This window comes from Monodon monoceros, unplaced genomic scaffold, assembly GCF_005190385.1.
Source record: "Monodon monoceros isolate NGI ecotype Baffin Bay Population unplaced genomic scaffold, NGI_Narwhal_1 Super_Scaffold_13, whole genome shotgun sequence".
NCBI lineage: Eukaryota > Metazoa > Chordata > Mammalia > Artiodactyla > Monodontidae > Monodon > Monodon monoceros.
The window spans coordinates 78,512,341-78,537,829 of record NW_021703769.1 but is presented as its reverse complement, the minus strand read 5'-3'; the positions used below and the strand labels follow the sequence as shown (position 1 = coordinate 78,537,829).

Below are 25,489 nucleotides of genomic sequence, written 5' to 3'. Positions count from 1 at the left end.
TTTCCACCACCTCCTTCAGGCCTCTGCTCAAATGTCACCATCTCAATGCGGTTTTCCCGACCACATTATTAAAAGCCCCAGCTGCCCCTTCCCTGCTTCAGTTTTTCCGTGGCATTTATCATCGCCTGACACACTCTTTGATAAGCATATTTAAAGCGTCTCATCCCTGCCCCATCCCACTGGACCAGAAGCCCTGTGAGGACAGGGACTTCTGTCCTTGTGTCCCCTGCTGTGTGCCTGCTACATGGTGGGTACTCGGTAAATGCTTGTCGAACAGATGAATCCAGGTGGCAGCTCCCCGTGCAGACGAGAAGGTCGGGGGGAGGGTGACGGGCAGGTGCGGTCCAAGCAGAGGCAGGACGTGATGCTGTATCATCCACACCACCAACCACATCCTTCCCACTGCCTGCTTCTCACCTCGGTTGCCAGCACCGGTAACCCCAAGCGCCCGTCTGAGGCCGGCGCGGTTTTGTCATCTCCTTTCTCCTCCGCAGGAGCAGGCCATAGAGGTCCTCACCCGCTCCAGCCTGGAAGTTGAGTTGGCCGCCAAAGAGCGGGAGATCGCGCAGCTGGTGGAGGACGTGCAGAGACTCCAGGCCAGCCTCACGAAGCTGCGCGAGAACTCGGCCAGCCAGATCTCCCAGCTCGAGCAGCAGCTGAGTGCCAAGAACAGCACCCTCAAAGTAAGGGCGCCGGGGGCCCCAGGGGCCGGGGGAGGGCCGCACGCGCACACCCCACCTCCCTCCCATGTGGCCCCGGAAGGAGCCCGGGCTCGGCACGGGGGGTCCGGCTCCCCGCCGACACCCCGAGCTCTTCAGCGGGGCACTTCGGCCCCCAGTATAGTGACCACGGCAGGGTGGGGGTCTCGCCTCAAAGCCAACTAACTCATTTGCCCCGCCGTAGCCGTTGCACACATGTATCTCGTTTTTGTTGTCTGCAAAGGTCATGGTTAAAATTCCTTCTCTTTTGAAAGCAGAAGTGACTGTTGGGGTTTTATCTCAGGTGAGCGCCAGCCATCAGCCAAGTCTTTCCCTCCAGTGAGACCAGTATAAGGAGGCGTGAGGTTCCCCTGGACACGTCACTCAGAAGCTCCGTCAGGGCTCTTGTCTGGAGAACACCTTGTCCTGACAGCAGGCATGGCAGCCTTGACCTCTGTGAGGCAGCCGGAAGCAGAGCCCTGAAGCCCAAGGCAGCGAGGTGGGATGGGCCTTGACCCCTCCCATCAGCCCCTGCCCAGGTGGCACGTCCCTCCTGGTCAGCTGTCCTCGCACGCAGCCCGTTGCAGAAACCCCGATCCTTGGTGCCCACCTGCCCACAGCACGCCGCATGGGCTGGAGTGCCGTCGGGGCGCAGGCCATCCGCAGACACGTTAGTGCAGCTCTGCCGGCCTTCCCTGGCTCCTGGAGAAGGTGCCGGCAGGAGGACCCAGCACACCGAGACCCCAGCCCGCCCTGTGCCCAAACAACATGAAAGCCAGGGGTTCGTGGAGGGCACATCTGCACCGAGCCCCGTGGGCCCCCGCTCCCCACCTGCAGGGATGGTTTTGACCCTCAGGCCTGTGCCAGGCGCCGGGGCCCGGAGCGTGGTGTTGCTTCAGCACGGGGAGCTCCCACCATCAGCCGCTGGTCTCCCTCGGCGTCTTTAGCAGTCTAGCCGAAAGCCAGATCCTCTTGGGGCTTCTCATAAATTGGTGTCCCACATTCACAACCCAGAACCTTTTACGTTATATTTTTTTAATTACACTTTATTTAAGGTATTCCCAATCTGTTGAAGTTAGCATAATGTGGAGATAGTCGTGGCACCCCAGATTCACACGTCAGAGCCAGCAGGGACTCCTTGGTGGTATCTTATTTGACAGGGAAGAGACAGGACCGGCGAGGGCGCGGCATCCGCTCTGCCGTCCCCGCTCCACCGGGCCCCCCCGCCCCCGCTCAGCGCCCATTCGAGGCGGGTGTGAATGGATAAGTGACCGACTGCCAATTATAGTCTCTGTGCTCTAAAGAAAGTGGATCAGAGTTGGTTGTAAAAATGTCAGGAAAACTTTTTCTTATGTAAAGTAATTCCAGAATGTGGTTAGGCCCATTTTGATTTTTTTTTTTTTAATTGAGATTTCTTTTTTTTTCCCTCCACGCATGACCATGTTTCTGAGGCAGAACTCAGTCTCCAGCAAGTCTTGTCCTCCCGGCAGCCCCCTGGCCTGACCTCGCTGGCGCCGGGGCACCCACAGCTCATCCTCACTAGATCCTTCTCTGCCTCTTCGGGTGGATTTCATCCACTGTCTGAGAAACTGCCGGGTGCCCGGGCCCCGCGGAGGAGACGGTCCTGCCGGGATGGGGAGATGGTTGAGGCCCGGTCACATTGAGGCTCTCCAGCCTGCCCACTGAGTGCCAGTACTCACTTTTTATTTCCAGATTCAGTGTCATTTCCTCGTGTTATAGCCATTTCTGACCCCAGCAGTGGCCCTGCTATTGGATAATTGGCCTTCCCCTCCTTTGTTACAGTTAAAGGCTTCGACTCAAGTACATGATGCGTTTGACTACGTGAGGGGGAGGCTGTAGACCTTACGTTTTTTATTATAGAGCAATTTCTTCTAAATCAGTTAAGGTTTTAATGTTTGCCTTCACCAAAAATGAAACGCAGTTTCACAAATTAATGTTCTTTATCTGTATCTTGGGGGAATTCTTTAATACTGTGCGGTTAATGAAACAATTCGGCAATACTTCTTCCAAAATTATTACTCCCTTACCTTCATCTGATCTAATAATCAAAACATGTCCTCTAGTAACAAGACTTTTCTGATTTTAATTATCTTAACCCCTTGTCGCCAGGAGTGAAGCTCTCCCTGATGTCGAACCCACACGCAGAAGGTATCAGCCTTCCCCAAATGGGCCCGTCAGCCTCCCTCGCCCAAGGGAATAAGGTTAATTGAATGAGATACTACCCTGGGCTTTTTTTTTCTCCTAACGTGTATAATTTATAGTCTCAAATCTAAACTAAGCAGCGAAACAATTACTAGAAAAATATTTTATGAATGAGACCTGTCAAATCGACCACCTGATGCTTTTGTGGCGGGGGTCTGGGGCCCAGCTGTGGTGGCCGCTGGAAGCAGCCGGGAGCTGCCCCTGAGCTTCCCATTTCCTCCTCCTCCCGCTTCCACCATCCCCAACCCCCCGACACCCCGTCTTTTCCATCTTGGACAGTGCTGTCCAGCTTTGTGGGCTCGGGTTGGGATCTACATCTGAAGATGCTCCAGCCTCCAGCTGTCTCTCAGCATCCTGGCGTGGTGGGTGGTTTCACCATGGACGCTGACCATGACCTCGGAGAGAAATGCTAATGTGCTTGATGACGGCCACTGAAGGGATGAGGGGCACTGGTCTCACAAGGGCAGGAGGCGTAACGGACAAGTCTTTTTTTTTTTTTTTTGGCCATGCCGTGTGGCATGCAGGATCCCGGCCAGGGATTGAACCCGCGCCCGCTCACAGTGGAAGAGCGGCGTCTCAACCACTGGACCACCAGGGAAGTCCCACGGACAAGTCTTGAGATTATGGAGTCTTGAGCTGACTGGGGGTCTCCTCCACCAGGACCCCCTGGGGGTGCACCCTGTAATGGAACACGTTTGGGGACTAAGTGGTTTGCTTTTCCGAGCGCCTTGAAACACTCCCTCTCTTTGCAACTAATGCTTTCTTCCCTTCACCTTCGTAACTGATTGATAATTATGAGGATAAATTGCCAGTTGGATGTTTACCAGTCTCTCTCCCCACACTCTACTTTCTCAAGCCAAGTTCACCATCACTAGCCACACACAGTAACCTTCAGAGACATCAAAACCAGCTCAGAAGTGGGAGCTGCTTCCTCCTGCCTGATCTGACAAGTACTGCAGCAGCGTGCCGCTTGTCAAGGATAATTCCGCATTCGTAATTAGTGAAATAAGCCGACTGCCATTGCAAGCCTGCTGTTTTTGATAACACTATTCTGGGGTCTTCTGTTGGAACACTTCAGTACAGAGGCAGTGTAACGCGGCAGTCACCTGCATTCTACTCGCTAGGGCACGGGAGACAATGCTACCGATAGCTCAGGTTTAAGATGGGCGTTTGTGAGAAAGACTGACTGGGGCCCATCTCCCCTAGGGAGAAATGATATTTTCTGCAGTTGCTTTAAAGATCAGTACTTCTCACCGGGCGGGTGGGCGGGTGGGCAGGTGTGCTCCATTCACCTGGGGGCCTTTTTCCAAACTGCACAAGCCTCCCCAACCCTCCGCACTCCTCACGCCACCTCCCGAGGTTCCGATGGGTCCTTTTGAGCCACTGTGGGGCACAGTGTGTCCCTCGCGGGGTGGGGACAGGACCAAAGACCGGCAGCCACTTCTCTGCACTCGTTCAGCGCCTTTAATTCTGGACGCTGCCTCTTTGGTTACATAAGTTCCCTCACCGGCCGTGTGTTTCCTCTGCACCGGGGCTGCCCTTGACCGCGTTTTTAACGAGCGTCTCATCATCGTCTCAGTGTGTGAAGCTCCGACATCCACGTTCCGTTGGTCGCTTGCCGCGGGTGGGCATGATGATAATCGCTGTCTCGGGGAGGAGGTGCCAGCCAGCCCATGGCTGTAGCGGGGAGGCCTGTGTGTGTCCCTCCGTGGCCCCTGCCCTCCCTGGACGGCACGAGTGAGTTTTAACGTCACACATCCCGGTATCAGAGAGCCCAGGAGCCGAGCCTCCCTGAGCCTCGTCCTGGCTGCATCTTGAAGGCACTGTGAGCACAGATTGAAGGAAGCAGTGAGCCTTCCACGGGGAGGAGGGGGGTGAAGGGGGCCCCGGGAAGGGAGGCAGCAGCGGAGATGCCCCAGAGGGAAGAAACCGAGGGCCTCTTCCCTCTGGGGCATCGTGCTAGAGGCCTCAAGACCAGTTATCTGCATTGAGGTCATAAGTAACTCACTGCAAACCGGTGGGCATTACTGGAAATGCTTCAGGGAGCTAATTGTGGGAATCTACGGTGAATCCTCTTAGACACACGAGCCCCTGGTCACTGGGTGAGTAAATCCAGATACTCACCTGCAGATGATCCCCAGCTTGTGGCCCACTTAGCCGACCATACAATGTCCAAGTAGCTGAAATATTGAGCCAGGACCCTCCTGGACGATGGTGGCACCATTCCGTGAGAAGGAGTTGCTCCCGTCCGCCCTGTGCCTGGGTCACAGTTCATGGAGGTTGGAGGTGACTTGTGATGGGGTTGCCACACAGGGGTCCCTCTTTTGTCTCCAGAGCCACACTTCTCCAGCTGGCGGCAAGGCCTCCAATGTCATGGTCACTCTCCCCACCCCCTGGCCTGGGGGCGGGGGGGGGTCTCCCCTTTTTGTCTTGCGTTCTCAGCCTCCCTGTAGTGCACGCACAGCACCCACCTTGGGCGTCCCTGGGCTTCTCGCCCAGGCTAGCCTCAGCCGATCCTAAATTTACGTAACTGCCACCTCTCACCAAGGAACAGTGGAGACCTGAGGGGGTCCCCGTTCAGGTGAAAAGGAGGGGCACGCTGCCTAGTTCCAGACCCCAGAGAGGCAGAGTCAACCTCAGACCCCTGCCCGGACCAGGGAGCCCAGTCACACCCGCTGTGTTCTGACTGGTGGCCCCTCAGCCCCGGGGTCCACGTCAGGGTGAGGGGTCACACACCGACGCCCCTAACCCGAGCTGTGGGTCTTCAGACAGCACTGCCGAAAGCCTGGCTCCGATTATCCCAGAGGAAGAAGACAGAGCTGCCTGTAAACCGCAACAGTCGCCTCTCCGGCCCCGTCCGTTGTGCGGCAAAGGCGCGTTGCTACCTTGACCCCTTGCTGTGCGACCCGGAGGACGAGGTCTTTCAAGGGTCTTTGCATTAGACTCTGTGCCAGAGGTCCCTTAAGTTGGTAGCCCTAGGCCCCGTGTTATAACTTGACTAAGACAGATATCTTTTATAAATTCAGTACCTAATTTGCTGCACACCAAAATGCTTTGCATTTTAAGTTAAATTACCTCGTTATTGGAGTCTTAGCCAGGATTTTAAGAACTTCAGATAGATAATGCTCCTAGCAATTCAAGAAACATTTGATGAGCTCCTACTAAGTTCTGGAACCACATACGTGCTCTATAGTATTAAACGTGTGTGATTAATGTATCATAAAACCACCGTGTTTGAGGGGTGCTTGCAGCCTGCGCTTGTGCATCCGACATTTCCTCACCACTGTCCTCTGGAAACCCTCCTTCTTACTCTTCCCCCCTTCCCACATGAGGAGCGTGGGGCCCGACAGCCTAAGCCCGTCACCCAGGGTCACAGCCAAGTGGGACTGAGCTCGAAGCCCAGCTCCGCCCTAGACCTTTCCTCCCCTCTCTATACAAGGTCAGAGTGGGCTCCTTTACAAGAGCCCCTTTTCAGGAAGGCGACCCGCCTGCCGGATTCTGCATTCAGGGCGCAGGATGTGGGGCTGCCTTTCCTGCCATCGGCATCAGACAGCCAGAGCTCCTCTGGGCCTCCGTCCTCCTCCATGGATCTGCCAAAGAGCCGCAGGGACGCTCGGAGGTGGCAGACTGGGCTGTGGAGAACTTCGTAAATGGAGCGCCTGTACTGAGGACCACAGAGTGTCTTCAGAACCCTTTAGTCGTATTCAGTACCACCCACCAGGGATAAAGTAGGCATAACTACAGTAATAACAGTCACCATCGTTACTGAGTGCTTTACCACAGGCTAAGCACTCAGTATTGCAGCTGGGGCTCTTGTCTCTGCACGTTCCACATCCACGGATTCGGAGGGCCAAGTGCCCTACGCCATTCTGTGTAAGGGACTAGAGCATCTGCAGATTTGGTACCACAGGGCTTCTGGAGCCAAATCCGCCGTGGGTACCAAGGGACGACAGTTTCATTTAGTCCTCAGGAAAGCACTGTCCCGTGTGTACCGTTATCCCCATTTTACAGATGAAGAAACCGAGGCTTAGAGAAGTTCAGTGTCTTTTCCAAGGTCCCTCTGCAGCTAAGTGGTGGAGCCAGGACTTGGCCCGGGGATGTCGGGCCCCAGCCCGCCGGTGCCTCACTGCTTCCTGCACTTGCTCTGGGCAGCCTCGGGCTCTGCCGCGGCCTTTGGTGCAGACCCCCTGTGGGGTTTTTTTTTCTTTGTTTCTCTGGACGGACAGACAGATGCTCTGCAGACGTGTCGCGATAACTGGATAAGATGACATGTGAGGTGCGGAGCCGGGCCTGGGATCTGGCCCGCTGCTTGACGAGCCTCGGCAAAATCCTAGAGGCACCTGCTGCCCTTTCCGGGCAGGACCCCCTGAAACCAGATGTTACGGGCGCCCAGCAAGGAGTTTCTGGCCAAAGAACAGAGCTGAGGGCACTTGGGCTCTTGCCTGTGTGGGCCCACTCCACCTGCCTCCTGCCCCGGCCCACCCCCAGCCTGCCGCCACACGCGGGGTCCTGAGACGGCGCTCCGCTGGGAGCTCGGTGGGGACGGGCTTTGTGAGGCGCCCCCCGCCAGGCCCCCGTCCAGGTGTCTGCTCCACAGAGGTTTGCAGCCGCCATCTTGGTTTCTTCCTGACTATGCTGCCCCCCAGGCAGATGGCAGAAATCTCAGTGGAAGCTGTTTGGTTCTCAGTGAAAACTCACATTTAACCAGACAGATTCCAGCCCGAAAACCTTCTGATCTGGGCTGATCGAAGGCCTGCAGCCGTGCTCTGCTGCAGGAGGGAACCCGCAGCAGGACCTGGCAGCGACAGTGGTCCCGCATCGAAGGCCCCTCGGTACCAGCATCTGCACCGGCTCCTTGTCTCGTGCCCCTTCGCTCAGTACTTGGAGGTCACCGGTCTTCCCGTCTCACAGATGAGCCGCTCATTGACGTGCCCAAAGGGCCCAGCTCGTGAGTGACAGAGCTGACTCCAGGTTCTGGGCCGTGCCAGGTCCAGAAGCTTCGTGTCTGCCGTTCTTCCTGCCCGTCTCCCGTTCTCTGAACGTGACCACTTTTTATGCGTGCTCCGCGTGCAGCGTCAGTGAGTCCCACCCTCCGAAGGTGCTTTGCGTCCCAGCAGCGCTGGGCAATCTTGTGTTAGGAAAGGCTTCCCACTCTCCGAGCACAGGGAGGAGAATGAAAGAATCGTGTCTTCATGAGCACCTTCTCAGCATCTTTTGTCGGAAAATGAGTGCATGCTACCCTGTTTGATTATGAGGAGAAACCATTGTAATACAGGCAAGAGGTCTTAAAAAGGAACTAGGGCAGAGCAATTCTACACAATGGAAAATACACACACAAGGAACCGCCAGCAAAGGCAAAAGGAAAAGACGGGCTAAATGGGGCCACGTGGGATTCAGGTGAGCATCAAGGCTAGTGGGCCAGGTGGGAATCTTCTCCCCACATTCTAGAATGTTCTCAGCCGGCTTTAAACTGTGATCATAGACGTGGCTGGTCAAGTAGAGCCTAAAAAGGTAACTAGAAGCCCTGGGGATGGGAAGGGCCTGTTGATTCAAGAATTGGAATTTGTTCGCCCCCGGCTTGGAAAGATGCTAAAGGGTCAGGACCCCCTGCTGGCTGAGTCTTTGCATTTTATGTCAAGCTGTCTTCCTTCCCACAAAGAACTCCTTTGGTTGAGGGGGGAAGGGCAAAAACAAACTAGGCCAAAAGCACCTTCAGAGAAGGAAGCACCCTCTGCCGACCACTCTACAGCAAAGGCTCTTCCTGGCAAGAAGGCCCCGCAGGGCTCTGGGCGCAAACAGCCACGTGGGTACCAAGTGAGCTCACAGAGGTGAATGGAGCACAGCAGAGCATCACCGCACCTGGGAAGCTTGCCAAAGGGCCCCTGACCTTCCCTCTGAAGGGCATTCTAGGGCCAGGGAGTCAGCCATGCCCAGCCGTGGCCCTGCTGGCCAGGGTGCCCTGCCAGGGCCCTCCCTGCAGGACCATCTGTCAGAGAAAGCAGTGACCACCCAGCGGACCGGCCTCCGCTGCTAAAATCCCCCGCGCGTCTGGGGGGACCCCTCCAGAAATACAAACGCATTTTCCCTGGTGCCTATCTGATGCTGACCTCAGTGACAAAAGGGCCGTATCTCTTATCAGCAGGGTCCCACCAAAGGTGTTGACAACTAACCTCACGTAGTTTGTGAAAAGCCACACGCTGCTTTTAAAACACCAGGAGAGCGTCTCTTCATCCTGTTGGCCATTTTGTGGGACTTCATAGAAAATGGCCTTTTCGTTGTTCGGTTTTCCACTTCTGTAAAGCCTTTTCCTTCTACTTTCATTGGGGTTTATGTTACAACCTTATGGTTGCCGTGTGTGTGTGTGTGTGTGTGTGTGTGTGTGTGTGTGTGTGTGTGGTGTGCACGCACGCCTGTGCCCACTCAACATCAGGCAACAAGCAAAGGACAAGGGACGACTCCACAGTTGTCACCTTTCACTGTGCATGTCTGGGCTCCCTCGGGGCTGCTGGATGCTTTACAGGGGACGTAGTGAGTGAAGGGTCTTAGCCCGTTGGGGCTGCCGTGATGGGATACCAGAGACCAGGTGATGTAAACAGCGGACACTTCTGTTTCTCACAGTTCTGAAGCTGGAAGTCCAAGATGAGGCTCCAGCATTTTCTGTGTCTGTTGAGGGCTCCCTCCTTGGTTCACAGACTGCCGTCTTCCTGCTGTGTCCTCACATGGCCCCGAGAGGGGCCTCTCGGGGGTCTCTTTTAAGTCACTAATTCCAGTCATGACCTCAACACCTGCTAATAGCGCCACCTCCTGATGCCACCACCATGTTGGGGGTTAGGATCTCAACATTTGAATTTGTGGGGACACCACATTCAGTCCATGGCAAAGCCCAGCAGCCTTTTTCAGACACGACCACTAATAAAATCCCTCTCTGTTTTCAGCAACTGGAAGAAAAACTCAAAGGACAGGCTGACTATGAAGAGGTGAAGAAAGAGCTAAAGTAAGTTTGGAGATGCAGCTCGGCCATTCACGAGCCAGGGCTCGTTGGGGACATGTGCTAAGGAAACACCGTGTCAGCGAGGGGGCAGCTGCGGGGCCCCTGGCTGAGGCTCCACCACTGGGCCACATCCGGGGCTACTCACCATGGCGGGTGTTTGCACTCAGGCCTGTGCCTGAATTCTTTGGACTTTTTATGGAACTCTGTGCATAAAAGTTACCAACCTGCATGGAATCGGGAGATACTGCCTTTGTAGGAAATATAAAATACGAGCTTACTTTTTAGCTGTAAGTCCCCCAAACAGAAGGAGAACAGAGCAAGGAAACATTTTCCAGTTGAGGCCTCACGCCTCCCTGGCTTAAACTATGGGACTTTGATCCCCCGGCCTCCACCCGAGAGGCAGCAGCTGAAAGCTCGTCACCCTTTGGACCTGATGCTCACTTTCCCACGCTTAGAAGCTCCTTCCTCGGGCCCCGGCGCCCAGCCTGACCCTCCCGCCTCAAACTCCTTCCCCTGAGCTGCCCTTGGCCCGCCTAGAGCTCACGGGCAGTGCCCCGACAGTGCACCCGGCCGCCCCTTGCCCTCCCTCGCCTCGAAGAGTCTCACCCGAGCTGCCCCCTCCTCCCCAGCCAGGTTGGCAAACACTGCAGAGGGGTCCCTGGGCCTGGGTCCCTGCAGGCTCCGGGGCTCTCCCCTGCTGCTGGCCGCCTCTGCTTCCCGGGGGCCTTGCCACGCCCTCGGCATACCCTTCTGCCCCCAGCTGCACCCCGACCCCTCAGCAGACCCCCCCAGTGCTCTGCCTGACGGAGGGGACAGACGCCCGCGGCTCCCGGAGCCTCTGCCTCGAAACGACTCCTCTGGTCTCGGCTTCTCCCTCCCGTCTCTCCAGGCTGACCCCGCCACGCTGGTGCCTTCCTTCCTACTCTTCCCATCAGCTCGTTTCGCTCTTGCTGACATTTTTAATTTCTCCTTTTAAAATAAGCCTACACCCACTCCCCATGCTGTTCTTCGGATTCTTAATTCCATTCCCTCGGGTTTGCTAAAAAAGCCCACGTGAAGGCCTCTTCGACCTTCTCGCCCCCTGCGTCAGCAGCCTCCTCCCTGGCGGGGTGACTCCCGGGGGCTCCACTCACTTCTCTCCCTGAGCATCCTCACCCCCGTGACACAGCGGGCCTCTGCACGCCTCCTTGGACACCCCCTCAACTCTCTGTAGGTCCAGCTTCTTTGAGCTCTGTCCTCTCCCCCACCGCATTTCCGGGAGGTATATTTTTTACTTCTCTACCCACCTCCCCATCCCTTTCCCTCTTCCCACCTCAAAAGAAAAAAAAAAAGGGGCTTCCCTGGTGGCGCAGTGGTTGAGAGTCCGCCTGCCAGTGCAGGGGACACGGGTTCGTGCCCCGGTCCGGGAAGATCCCACACGCCGTGGAGCGGCTGGGCCCGTGAGCCATGGCCGCTGGGCCTGCGCGTCCGGAGCCTGTGCTCCGCAACGGGAGAGGCCACAACAGTGAGAGGCCCGCGTACCGCAAAAAAAAACGAAAACAAAAACAATGTGTGCCCTCCCTAGTGCTGAATCGAAAAACCTGACTTGAAGGCCTTCTCCCGAGCCCCCGCCCTTCCCAGGCTGAGGCCAGGCCCACACCCACTCCTCTGAGCTCACCTCTCTCACCGAGAACCAAGGCTTCTTGGCCCCAGGCTGCTCCCTCCCAGGTCCGCCTGCCCGGCCACTCGCCGGCCCTCACCCTCTCCCAGGACAGCCTCCCATATTCCTGCCAGCGCTTCTGCTACATCTGCCCAACACGGCCCCAGCACAGCCGCATTCAGGTGGCTCTTCTGCTAGAAGGTGTCCCTGGCTTCCCAGTTCCTGGTGATCCACACGCCCTCTGGATGCACACCAGCGCCCGTTCCGTCCCATCTCTTCCCCTGAGGTCCCCACCGTGCCCCACCCCAGGAGTCTGTAAAGCATTTTGCTCCTTCAAGGCCCTTCACAAACACTGACATCTCATGAGACACACCCGTCTCCTGCCCGGGTTTTCTCCCGCTGGTGCTGTTTGGATTTTGTCTTCCACCCAGAATCACTGTAGGGTCCCTGAGGATGAGAAGTGGTTCTGAGTCTGCACAGCGCCAGGCACGTAGTAGGCTGTCAGTAAACTTGGTGAATAAATGAAGAGAGGGCTTCCCTGGTGGCGCAGTGGTTGAGAGTCCGCCTGCCGATGCAGGGGACGCGGTTTCGTGCCCCGGTCTGGGAAGATCCCACGTGCCGCGGAGCGGCTGGGCCCGTGAGCCATGGCCGCTGAGCCTGCGCGTCCGGAGCCTGTGCCCCGCAACGGGAGAGGCCACAACAGTGAGAGGCCCGCGTACCGCAAAACAATAAATAAAAATAAATAAATGAAGAGACACTGACGTTTTCAGTATAAATTCAGACGCACTTAGTCGTTTCTTACATGATCCTAAAGAGGCCCTCAGACAAGAATGTAGCTGCAAACAATGTGACAGCCACAAAGAAAAGACAGGCTTGTCCAGACGGCTCGCCTCTTCTCTCCTGGCTGATGCAGTGCGGCCCGAGGCTCTTATGATTCTCGGTAGCAGCTCATCATAAAACAGAATTATGAGCTCCTCGTTCCCGTTTTGTTAGTTTACACGACAGGGGCCACTACAAAGATACAACCACGGGGGAGCTAAGAGCGGTCAGCTCCTCACTGAACCTCCCGGGGGCCGTGGCACAGAGAGCCCCCTGGGCCCTGGGCACGCTGTGCTCTCCGGATGGCACTGCCATTGATCTTATAGAAGGGCCGAGGCTAGAGTCCCAGCTGGGAGAGTGCAGGAGGCCCGGTGCCCGGGATGGAAGCTGCCCACTTTCTCACCTTCCCGCCTCGAGCGTGAGGGGAGCGCCTGGGCTCCTTGGGGCCACACGGACCCACAGGAAGAAAGGAGTGTCCACGTGTGCGGAACGCTGTGAACAGCAGTCCTGGGCACCCGCGCTCACTCAGCTCTCGGACTTGTTGACACAGGCCGAGACCGGAGCAGTTTCCATGGTAAGGAGAACAAAGGAGACGTAAGCCCTGGCGCCCACACCTTGGCAGTGGCTCCTTCCCCAGCCTGGGCTGCAGACGGTCCGCTGCCGCCTTTGAGCCATCCAGCGGTGGGACCTCGCTCCTGGCCCATCCCCGGGCGGCAGCTGCCAAGTGTACCTGAGGGGCAGCGGCCAGGGGCATCGGTTCCTCTCCCCGGCTTCCTCATTACAGCTTTTTCAGCCCTTCTCAGCTTTACAAATACATGCCACTTGCAGCAGTGTTACGTCTGCGTTCAACTTAACTTTAAAATTATACTCTGAACAGACCTGGTGTGATTCCATATGGAATGATTTACATGCTGGGCAAGAAACTTTCGCTGGCCAACTGCTAGTCGAATCGTTATTCCAGAGACGCTATCAGATGATAAAGCTGCCAGGGAAGTTGTTAAAGTTGTCAGCTCCTCGGTTCCTGGAGAGCAGGAAGCGGTGACGTGGCCGCTCGTTAGCGCGGCTGCCCCCAAAGGTCCGAGCAGGGCTAACGGCTCTGTCTTGCTCTCCGCAGCATCCTGAAGTCCATGGAGTTTGCTCCGGCCGAGGGAGCTGGGACGCAGGTACATGGTCTCCCTTTGCTTTCCGTGTGCGTGAGCATCCGCGTCACTGCTTCACCGTCGCGGTGTTTCTCCTCAAGGATATTTCGCCAAGTTAAAGCAAATTATCTTTAACTTAAAAGGGGCAAGAAGAGAAAAGTTAGTGTCTTTGAAACTGGTAACCGCGTTCACGTGAAATTGCAATTTAACTTGGGCAGGTCCTGAGAACGTGGGTACAAACGATTATAGGCTGTGTTAAAAGAGCAGCCCCAAGTGGACTGACTTAGGAATTTTTATTATCTACTGCCTCACGTGGACAAGAAACGGGCAAGATGACAATGGCGCACGGTAACCCAGTGGCCAATTAAAATTTTAAGTCATCACGTGGAAGCCCGCTCCCGATGCCCAAAAGGCAGCCTCTGACTCTTGGTGGCTGGCACCCAAAAGAGATCACCTTTGCAGGCCTTTCTGACGGGTCTGTGGCTCCCTTTGCCTAACAAAGCGTAGGTCTAGATGCTCGGATTTGGGTACAGAAGGGGAAATAATGAGCTGTCTGGAAGCTGCGTGAGCCTAGAAAGAGAGAAATTACTTCAGCCGGAATGAGTTATCTCAGAAAGGAACTCGAGTGTTCTCCACGTGCGTGGAGCGTCCTCGGGGGGAGGGCGGGGGGTGGTCAGGTCAGAGCGGGGATCCTGGGGGTCTGGCGGCCCCGCGGTGAGCCCCGCTCTGCCCCGTCTAGGACTCATCCAGGCCCCTGGAGGTACTGCTGCTGGAGAAGAACCGCTCGCTGCAGTCCGAGAACGCCGCGCTGCGCATCTCCAACAGCGACCTGAGTGGTAGGTTGACAGGGTCTCGCGTCCGCTTGGCCCCTCCCGGGGTCGAGGAAGAAGAAGACGAACCGTGAGTCTGGGCCGATGCATGGCGGGCGTCACCGGGCGATGAGAACCTTGACTAACGAGTGTCCGTCTCCTCCTCACCCCCCCACCCGCCCCCACCCGCTCCGAGACGGTCCAGGCGAGGCGCGAGGCCGCAGGGCGTCTGCGGAGCGCAGGCAGGGCCGTGCTGCGGGAGAGCCCACGAGGGCGCTCGCTCGCGGACGGTGGCTTTTCTGGTCTCTTCTTGGTTGTGCGGCCTCTCCCGTGGTGTTTCCGGGGCTGCTTCCAGGGCCAGGCCCTGCCCTTCCCGGCTCAGTGGAGCTTTTCTTCCTTTGTCAGGTTTTCCTTGGGAACGCCTCCCCCATCCTTAGCCTTTCTTTGCTCGTCCCGAAGTGGTGGCGTCACTGACTGCTTCGGGTTTGGCAGCTGGTAAAGCGTTTAAGAGTGTCTCGGGCTCCGATGATATTTCATTCTTAAAATGTGCGTGCCTTCGATCGAGTGGACTCGGTGCGGTGCATTCGCCTCAGAGCAAGTGGTGTGAGAATCCGTTGGTCCCAAAATGTCAGTGTTTGCTGCTCCTCAGGTGGGGCCCTTCTGGTTATAGCTCAAATGCTAGAGGCCTGATGAGAGGCCCGCGACCTGCCGACTCTTTACTGTGTGTGGTACCGGCTCCTTGTCACGTTAGGAGTTTGAGTCTATGTCAAGGGGAACTCTCCAGGCTGCAACGTACAAGAAAGGTGCAAACATGAAATGCATGTTGCTTGTTTCCGGGGGGCCTCGTTTGGCTAATTTAAAAATTCAATTGAAAAACAAACCAACACACCTCATTGGCCCTTGTTAAAAAAAAAAAAAAAAAAATCTGCACTTTTTTTTTTCCCTTTTGCGGGGCAAACTTTGCGTCCTGGTCTTGGTTTTTTTTCCCTTTTGAATCCCCCATAATGCATTATGTTTGCCCTTCCTTGTAGGGTCAGCCAGGAGAAAAGGGAAAGACCAGCCTGAGAGTCGGCGTCCTGGACCTTTGCCGGCCTCCCCTCCTTCTCAGTTGCCCCGCAACACGGGGGAGCAGGCTTCCAATACTAATGGTACACACCAGTTCTCACCAGCGGGGTTAACGCAAGACTTTTTCAGCTCATCCCTGGCAAGCCCCAGCCTGCCCCTGGCTTCTACGGGAAAATTTGCACTAAACTCTCTCCTCCAACGACAGCTAATGCAGTCCTTCTACTCCAAGGCCATGCAGGAAGCAGGAAGCACAAGCATGATTTTTTCAACAGGTCCATACAGCACAAACTCCATATCTTCCCAAAGTCCATTACAACAAAGCCCAGATGTAAATGGCATGGCCCCGTCTCCCAGCCAGTCAGAAAGTGCTGGGAGCGTCTCCGAGGGCGAGGAGATGGACACTGCAGAAATCGCCCGGCAGGTGAAAGAGCAGCTCATCAAGCACAACATCGGGCAGCGCATTTTCGGACACTACGTACTGGGACTGTCCCAAGGGTCCGTGAGCGAGATTCTGGCCCGGCCCAAGCCGTGGAATAAACTGACGGTGCGCGGCAAGGAGCCGTTTCACAAGATGAAGCAGTTCCTCTCGGACGAGCAGAACATCCTGGCTCTTCGCAGCATCCAAGGCAGACAAAGAGGTGAGAGACTCATGGGTTGGTGCCCATGTGTGAGCTCGTCATGGAGAGGGGTGTGTGTGTGTGTGTGTGTGTGTGTGTGTGTCTGTGTGTTTGTGAGATGAGACATCTGTTGTGCATCACATCAGGTACAGCTCTCAGTCCTGCCACTGCCGGAGCTCAGGGCCGAGGGGCAGGAGCTAAGGCTGTTAGACCTGGGGGGTGGTCCGGCCTCTGAAAATCGTTCAGCACCTCACGCGTAGTAGACTCGCTATTTCAATACCACGTACTGAGTCGGAGGGAATTACCTCACGCTCGACGTTCTGATGCGTTTCGTGTCCAGCGATCCTTCCGGCCTTAGGTGCTGGCCTCACATGGGGAGGGGCCCGTGGGTACCACCCGGCCCTAGAGCAGCAGCATTGGCCGGGGGCGGTCCTCACGCAACGCTGGGTCCACGCGGAGGGCCAGCCGACCACGTGCGCCCCCCTCCTCCCTCCGCACCAGTGGGAGCGAGGCCCACGGTCACACTCCCCGTGTTTACGTCCCGCTAGCGATCTGTTTAGCATTACCGGCGAAACATGCTTGCCTTGAGTAAAATACATGAAAGTTGTATTAAAACACGCTTCCTACCCCCCGCCCATAAAAAGATAAAAAGTCCGTCCAGTCCCTAACTGCAAGAACTCCTTCCCTCTTTAACGACAGGGGATCCTTCTGCTAAGTCAGCAGTGATAGAGAAAGGGACTCTTCTCAGACGCACTTGAGATTTAGACTCGGAGAAGGGAGATGCTTCAAACAGCGTCCATTCGCACAAAGGGCACCGAGGCTTTCACGGCGTTGTTAACCGAAATTGACTGTCTCTGGATGATTTATGCGAGCTTCGTTCCGGGGCTGGTGGGCGATCCGCTTGGCGGCCCTGCTCCCTCCGTTTGACCCCCGTGGCGCTGGTGCCGCAGGCCGCCACCTAGGTCCATCTGATCCCCTTTGGTGGCAGGGCCGTGGCCTCTGTGAGCCGGTCAGCCAGGGAAGGGCCTCTCCAAAGTTTCTAGTGACTCCCAAGTGGCACAGGCAGCCCTGAGCCTTCTCTGTAGTGACAGGCGGCTCAGATTTCATATCACGCAGCCCATAACGTCAACACCACCATCCCCCTGATTGTTTTGTTCTTACCACACTTGTTTTTCAACAGAGAATCCAGGCCAGAGCCTGAACAGACTATTTCAGGAAGTACCGAAACGAAGAAATGGGTCTGAAGGTATGTCGCAGGCAGGTGTTTTTCTTTGCAGTTAGTAACCTAGGAAGCAGCATGTCCTTAGCTGTGTATTCGGGTTAAAACTGTACAGTGTGATTCTGGCCTGGAACCTGATGGAAAAACAGAGCTAGTAAGTATAAAACAAAGCACGGGTTCAAGTACGCACGGCCCCTTCCCCCTGAGCTGCCCGCGCTCTACCGAGCGCAGGAGGGGGCGGCACCACTAAGATGAGCCCCAAAATGCGAATCCCACACCCACCCCCCTCTTAGATTCAAATTACGCCTTTCCCCATTTTCTCAGAAGCAGGTGAAAGAGTAACATTTGTTGCTCTGAGAAGAATCAGGTGACTGAGTCAGATGAGATACTGCTGCTTCCTTGTACCTTCCCTGAACTCTGAAATGTGTCGAGGGCATGACAGAGGGGACAGATCCCAAATGGAACCTGCTCGCCAGCCCCCGTGGCACTCCTCGGAGTCGCAGCTTTGATGGGGTTTTGTCCCGGTGGTTTGCTTGTTTTTAAATGGTTTAATGTGGCGGTTCACACTTAGTGAGGTAGTGACCAACTCAAACACGTGGACGGCTTCCGGGAAGAACCGGGGCCAGCCCCCGGGCCGTAGTAGCTTCAGTGCATCTGTGCACGTGGCTGCTCGGCAGAGCATCACCGTGTGACCGAAAGATGGAATTCTTGTCCTTTAGGCATGTCCGCAGGCTTCTCTCTTTGTTCATAAATTTTAAAAAGATAGTATGTGATAAGAGACCCGAAAATTTTAACTTAAGCCTTCAGCCTCTTCACCTTGTACGAGCAAACGATAGCGAGAGAATCAGCCTCCACCCCTTGCCCTCTCTGCCCATTTTTCCGCTCTGGGATACTGGCCTCAAGGACACGTACAAAGCCTTGAACGTAGTCCCAAGCCAAAGCAGCTGTTGGAGTTGTTTTTAAATGACTCACAAAAAAAGCGTTGCCTTTTAATCCTTCATCTTTTTTCTTATACCGGATTAAATGACTCGCTCTCCCCGGCCCCACCCCACGGGTGACGTCCAGCTTGGATAATGTGAGAGCTTGTCCCACTGGCCGAATACTGTCTGACGCCAGGTGGAGTCAGTAGGAAGCCCTTCCTGCCCCGGGGCCGTGGTACCTGCTGTGGAGTTGCCCGCACAGCAGGTACAGGTAAACGGGAGGCCACGCCTGCCTCCGTGTCATCACCGGCCTCGACTCAGCAGCTATTTATCAGAATGACGTCTTTGTGCAGCCCTACGTTTTGTTCCAGGTGTGGGTTTGATGTCACTGGTGTGGCTTCTCCCTGCAGGTAACATCACCACCCGGATCCGAGCCTCAGAGACCGGGTCCGATGAAGCAATCAAGTCCATCCTGGAACAAGCCAAAAGGGAGCTGCAAGTACAGAAAACCGGTACGGAGTCCAAGTCTTCGACCGCTGTCTTCCACACTTAGTTGAAAGAATTGTCATGAGCGTTCTGGTCGGCAGTAATTAACTTTTGTGAAAAAAAAAAAATAGAATGTATGTTTTCAAGCCTTTAGGCAAGCACAGAGGGGAGCAGGTCTGTGTGATGTCTATTTTGCTAATAGTTACCATTCTAGGTCATTCCCTAGCATTGACTCAAGAATGTACCCCTGGCCTAGAATCTCCGTGACTTAAATTAGCAAGTACTTTGTATCAGATTCCCTTTTTTTTCTTTTTTTTTTTTTTTTTTTTTTTGCGGTACGCGGGCCTCTCACTGTTGTGGCCTCTCCCGTTGCGGAGCACAGGCTCCGGACGCGCAGGCTCAGCGGCCATGGCTCACGGGCCCAGCCGCTCCGCGGCACGTGGGATCTTCCCGGACCGGGGCACGAACCCACGTCCCCTGCATCGACAGGCGGACTCTCAACCACTGCGCCACCAGGGAAGCCCCCAGATTCCCTTTTTTAAATGCAACACAGGCTTTTGCTACTTGGGTATATACTTGACCACAGCTGCTTTATGGAACAGACGTTGCCAGAGAGGAGCAGGAAGTGTTAAAGGGTGGATGGCCCCACCTCTGCAGTCAGTCGGCTTCAGGAATCGGCCCTCATAGCTCCCTGAGAGCTGCCTTGTGTAAGAGAACACCCACATTTCAGCTTTTCTGCGGCTGAACTTTGCTTGAGAGGCGCACCAGGCTGTAGATTCAGCTCAGACCTTCCGCTGGAGAGGAAACCTGAGTGCTCTACCCGGGGTTCAACACAGACACACCCCTGCCCTGTGCACGAAGCCCCTGCTCTGTGGAGTCCTTCCACCACAGACGTGGCCGCGAGGCCCCACCAGGCCTGGCTGCAGGCAGCTGTGACCACTTAGCACCTGCCACTACCTGGTCACTCCCCTGGGTTCCTGAGCTAGAGCCTGCCCACTGGCCCCCACACACACTGGCCCTCCCCCTCCCCCTCCCCCTTGGTGGCCACACCGTAGTCACCCACCCGGAAGGGGATCTGAGCTAACAAAACCACTGGAATTTTGGGATATAGCACATGAGAATGTTAAGTTTAAAGTGATCCCGGAAAGAGAGTCACAGGGCATTTGCACACGTAACGCCCCCCGCCCCGCCCCCCATCACACACGTGATCATAACTTACCCCTTCGGCTGGTGTGTCGCGGAGGCCATGTGGTCGCACAGCAGGCGCGTTGGCCCCTCTATCACTGCTCGGACAGGGTGCGTGAACGTTTCACGACGGGGGAAACGTTGGAAAAACAGAGCCGTGAGGTTCTCCCCAGTAACCTGCATGCGGTGGCAGGTCGGGTCAGGATGAAGTGGAGTGAAAAAGCACGGGGCGGTGCCGCCACCGTCTCACCTCTGTGTTTGCTCCGCAGCAGAGCCGGCCCAGCCTTCCTCGGCGTCCAGCAGCGGGAACTCCGACGACGCCATCCGCTCCATCCTGCAGCAGGCCCGCCGTGAGATGGAGGCCCAGCAGGCCGCCCTCGACCCCGCCTTAAAGCCAGCGCCGCTGTCCCAGACGGACATCGCCATCCTGACCCCCAAGCTAATGCCCCCCTCGCCCATGTCGTCGGTGTCCGGTTACTCTCCATTAGCCGTCTCCCTGAAGAAGCCCCCCTCGGCTCCCGACTCCAGCGCCCCCGCTCTGCCCAACGCCCCGGTCCTGAAGAAGGAGTCCCAGGACGTGCCCGGGCCAGACCTCCCGGGGGCGGCCGACTCCGCACAGGGGGTCCTCAGACACGTGAAGAGCGAGCTGGGCCGCAGCGGCGTGTGGAAAGACCACTGGTGGAGCGCCGTCCAGCCCGAGAGGAAGAGCAGCGCTCCCCCCGAAGACCCCAAGGCTGAAGAAGCCAGCGGCGGGAAAGAAAAAGGCGGCGGCAGCAGTGGCGGGCAGGCGCGGGCCGAGCGCGGCCAGCTCCAGGGCCCCTCCTCGTCAGAGTACTGGAAGGACTGGCCCAGCGCCGAGTCGCCGTACTCCCAGAGCTCAGAGCTGAGCCTCACCGGAGCCAGCCGCAGCGAGACACCCCAGAACAGCCCTCTGCCCTCCTCCCCCATCGTGCCCCTGTCGAAGCCCACCAAGCCCTCGGTCCCTCCACTGACCCCTGAGCAGTACGAGATCTACATGTACCAGGAGGTGGACACCATCGAGCTCACCCGGCAGGTGAAGGAGAAGCTGGCCAAGAACGGCATCTGTCAGAGGATCTTCGGGGAGAAGGTAAGGGACTCGATGTGGGAGCCTGGGTCTTCCCATCTCCCTTCACTGCTTAGGACTGCGTATCTGTCTGGAGGGTGTGGCCATCGCCCACTTAGTTAACCAAGGAGCATCATGGCTCGTCCACTCCCAAACTTCCGGGGAGGCTGGCCAGTGAACGCCCCATTTGCGGCATCCCCGTTGGGGGCCAGGCTCTGGGTGAGGCCCTCTCACCCTCCGCGGTCCTTTAGACCTCTTGTCTCACACTGTGAGGGGGTGGCAAAGTCGCCATTTGACAGATGAGGAAACCGAGGCTCAGGGAAGTTAACTATGTGCCCCAAGCTAGCAGGTGACTGAATCGAGTTCTGTCCCCCCAGCCAAGTGGAGCCCAGAGGCGCCTCTGCAGGCTGTTTCGGCCAAAAGGATCTGATCTGATCACAGAGAGAGACGGCCAGCGTGCAGAGAACCAGAAGGCACTCGATAGAAACAGCAATGTAAAGCGTAGTTGTACCTCTCTCATAATTCAGAACGTGCTTGGGGCACCAGAGGGGTGAAGCAACCTGCCCAGGGATGCACAGCTAGAGGTGGCACGGGCAGAGCTGCACAGAGCCTAGGCTGGCCTCGAAGACCCTTGTTTCCACATCAGCCTTCCCTGGCTCATGAAAGGCCATGGTTTGTGGATGGGCTACCAGACCCTTTCTGTTCTTGGCACTTCCTGGTCACTGAGATTCTGGAATAATGGGAATTTACCAGGCCTGCAAAATGTAAGAAAAACATAATACCCCGGGATAGTCTTAGATTAAACAATGAATTGCTGAGCATAATGAGAAGCGCTCCAGTCCCCTAAAAGACAGCCTCCCCGGGACTTCCCTGGTGGTGCAGTGGTTGAGAGTCCGCCTGCCAGTGCAGGGGACGTGGGTTCGAGCCCTGGTCCGGGAAGATCCCACATGCCGTGGGGCAGCTAAGCCCATGCGCCACAACTGCTGAAACTGCGCTCTAGAGCCCGCGAGCCACAACTACTGAAGCCTCCGCGCCTAGAGCCCGCGCACCACAACAAGAGAAGCCGCTGCAATGAGAAGCCAGCGCACCGCCACGAAGAGTAGCCCCCGCTCGCCGCAACTAGAGAAAGCCCTCGTGCAGCAACGAAGACCCAATGCAGCAAAAAAAGCAAAAGACAGCCTCCCCAAGGGCCACGTGGCTGGGTCAGCAGTGGCCTGCCCCGCAACTTCCTACCCGCCTTCCCAGGTCCTGCCTTGAGTTCAGTGTTTGCCACGTGCCGTGCTATGAATCCTCGAAACACGGTTGTGAGCTCTTTGTCCCAACTTTGCAAAAGGTGACGGGGTGAATAGAAATGAGGATGAGAATTGAAAGTCCCTTGAAATTTCTAGTTCAGCGTTGTAAAAATATCATTTGAGAACATTTAAATAGACACTTGTGCTCATGCCTTAAATTTAGCAGAGACTTAATAGCATTGAACTTGTTTGGCCCATGAGTGCAGTTTATTCTGGAACTTGAGAACTTTTCAAAGAGTGATCGGATGCGGCCCCTAAATATCTCTGGGCTGCATCTGTGTCCTGTGGGGGGTGTTTGTGCCCATACATATGTATGGCCATATGTGAGCGTAACAAAGTCGGGTATGTACGTGCAACTTGTCGATCGTCTGCAGTGAGCTTCACTCCCAGGCTGGCTCCTTGGTTGCCACCAGCTCACCTCTGGGCCCCTACCATCGAGCAGGATGTGATCAGAGAGAGCAGACCTTTCTAAATGCCAGGCTGGCCCGGCGCCAGCAAAGGAGACGGGCGCCCGCGTCCCGCCAGCATCCGTCGCTCCTGCTCTAAAGGGGTCCTTGGCCCCCAGCACCTCGGCCTTTGCTGGCGCCACCAGGCAAAGAGCAACAGAGTTTCAGTGCTTCCTCCTCGGGCTGTCAGGACGACAACCCTGCAGGCTTGGCAGGATCGAGACCCTGGAGGGAGCCCCTCCCCTCCGTTTACCCACCCTCCTCTCCCTGGGAGCTGAAAGCTGGGACTGTGACCGTGGCTCCCCGTGCCAGGGCATCAGCCCACTGGTGACCTTGAAAAGCTTATCCCCCACCCCAGGCTGTTGCCACCCGCCCCCAGGGGTCGGTTCCGTGCTCGGCCCCAGGAGCGCTCCCCATGTGCCACCCATCCCGACCACGCCTCCGCGTGGCCACGCGTGTATCACTAACACATCTGCGGCCTCACACCAAACCCGGGGTGCTGATGCTGTGTGTCTTTGGTCGCCATTCCAGGTGCTGGGCCTGTCCCAGGGCAGTGTCAGCGACATGCTGTCCCGGCCGAAGCCATGGAGCAAACTGACCCAAAAAGGCCGCGAACCCTTCATCCGGATGCAGCTCTGGCTGAACGGCGAGCTGGGCCAGGGCGTCCTGCCTGTCCAAGGACAGCAGCAAGGGCCAGGTAAGGGCAGCCCCGCCCTGGGCTGCTGCAGGCGGTGGGGGAGGGGAGCCTGTGCGGGGAGACCACCAGCCACGCCGTCAGCTGCTGCCTGAGAACCGCCCCCCTTCCTCCACCACCTGTTGCCATGGGACTGACTCAGTTTTTGGGAGAGAGAAGATTGTGCCTAGCTAATTTTATAAGCAGCAGAAAATGCGTTACCAATTAGGAAAATGCTGTTTATACATAAATATAGGTAAGAGTCAAGTAGCTAAATCAGGGAAGCAGGAAAGGAAATCAGCCAGAGGAGCAGAACGAAGGGTCTCATGGGTGACGGCTTCCGCTTGCTCGCCAGCCAGTGGCCCCGCTTTCTACCGGCGGTGCTTTGCCTGCCAGCGCGGACGGCCAAACCCCGCCCCGTTCTGGCCCTCCCCGTAAGGAGTGGGTGCCCTCCCTTGGGCCTTTGGGGCCCTTATTGCTGTGCTCCGGGTATTAGGAAGCTGTAACCGCCCCTCAAGTTTGTTTCCTCGTTTAACTGTACCCATTTCTCTCGTTCAGTCCTGCACTCCATGACGTCACTCCAGGACCCCCTGCAGCAGGGCTGCGTGAGCTCAGGTAACTAGCCATGTCCGCTGTTTTGAATGAAACATTTCCCTGCCTTTTGTGTTTTCCTCTGGTCTGTACTGGGGAGACTTGAAGGATCCCTCGTTCTGGATCCGGTGAGCTGAAAACATGGTACCCTCCAGTCAAACTGGATTCGTCGAGGTCGTAGTTTCTAATGGAGAAGGAGAGAGTCGGCGGCCGAGTGCAGGCCCCTCCAGCGTTTTCTTGTTCCTCACCGTGCGCTTTCATCAGTCCGTCGGCTCCTAGGTGTGAGGCCCTGTGTTCGGGGCTGGGGGCTGGGGTCCAAGTCAGAGACGGATTCTGTGCTCAGGGGGCTTCCAGTCTCATAGCAGGGGACAGGAGACAAGGAACGGGCATTGCAGTTCAGGGCGTGACACTCAGGAGAGTGGGACTGAGGTTGGGGTCCAGCCTGGGATCAGGTGGTGGAGGGCCTAGAGCCCGGGCCCAGGAGCTGGGCCTGCTTCCGGGCGGCATCTGAGAGCCCCGAGGCCTGGTCTTTGAGGTCACATCTCCGCCACGTGGACTCCTGGACACGGCAGCCCGGGCTGGCCCACACCCCTGATTCCTGGACCCCTTCCTTGTCCTTCCTGTGTGCCCGCCTGTGCCAGGCTTTTCCCACCCAGCTCCCAGGAACAGCCAGCATCGTGAGCTGTTCCTCTTTTTTTCTTTCTTTATTTTTCTAAACATGTTGATTAGTCTCCATATCCCATTGATGCATTGAAAACACAAACAAAGCTAAGTGAGGAGCGTGGAGCCCGCCAGCCTGCTGGAAGTTTGACGAGGGAAAACACGTGTCGTGAGGGGAACAGCTGGGCGGCAGCGGCCTCCACCGCTTCGAAACTCCAAACCCGCACACACAGATGCAGCCAGTGCTGGGGGCAGCTAAGCTCCCGGCTGACGTTCTCTTGTGTTTTGGGTGTTCCACCTTGAGGGGTGGAAGGCTGTATCTAGCCCAAGCTCTTGGTTTTCTTGGCTGGACCTCTAAATGGAGTGGTTGGCCCTCTGAGAAGGATCAGGTGTACTTCCTTCTCCCTGCCTTTCTGCGTTGGCCAATTTCATTAGCAGGTACTGGAGAACTTACACAGCACTGGCGCCCACTCAAAACACATTAGAGAAAATAATGGACGCGGTTGTTTGTGCTAGAGTTTTGCGGACGTTTGCGTGGAAAATTCTCCTTGCCTCTTGCTCTAATGGAAAGCTGGCCCCCTGTTAAACTCTCCGAGTAGCTGCTGCCCCATCAGAGTCAGGACCCAACTTGGCAGAATGTGACTAACGGTTTTTAGATCAAAACCCCTTGTTCCTAAATAAAATAAGAAATCACCTGCAGTCCCAGGTCGGCTGTGATGGATGCCAAAGCCTTCCCCGTGTGGGAACAAATCCTTAAAGAGCGGCTCTTTACTTTCTGTTGTGTAGCGAGCACTCGCTGCTGTGCTGCAACATTCCTATGACCGCCACGTTTCCAACCTGGGAACAGCTCACACGGCTCCTCAGAGGGCTGTAAGTGATATTTGTAAGAGATCAAATTACTTCCTAAAATGAGGAGATTTAAACTCTTGGGGA

General features: G+C 56.3%; 1 protein-coding gene across 6 annotated transcripts in view; it reads left to right on the top strand.

Annotated features, from left to right (window-relative positions):
- CUX1 (cut like homeobox 1) overlaps positions 1 to 25,489 on the top strand; it is a 372,981-nt gene that overhangs the window by 287,611 nt on the left and 59,881 nt on the right. For 2 of the 6 annotated variants that reach the window (XM_029219954.1, XM_029219957.1), the window contains exons 11-20: positions 495 to 683; positions 9,857 to 9,915; positions 13,485 to 13,533; positions 14,249 to 14,345; positions 15,350 to 16,021; positions 17,181 to 17,246; positions 18,550 to 18,651; positions 20,080 to 20,918; positions 23,164 to 23,329; positions 23,864 to 23,920. In XM_029219954.1, coding sequence (XP_029075787.1) covers positions 495 to 683; positions 9,857 to 9,915; positions 13,485 to 13,533; positions 14,249 to 14,345; positions 15,350 to 16,021; positions 17,181 to 17,246; positions 18,550 to 18,651; positions 20,080 to 20,918; positions 23,164 to 23,329; positions 23,864 to 23,920 — 2,296 coding nt within the window. The remainder of the gene's footprint in view (positions 1 to 494; positions 684 to 9,856; positions 9,916 to 13,484; positions 13,534 to 14,248; positions 14,346 to 15,349; positions 16,022 to 17,180; positions 17,247 to 18,549; positions 18,652 to 20,079; positions 20,919 to 23,163; positions 23,330 to 23,863; positions 23,921 to 25,489) is intronic. The other 4 variants (XM_029219959.1, XM_029219958.1, XM_029219955.1 and 1 more) reach the window with 3 other exon arrangements.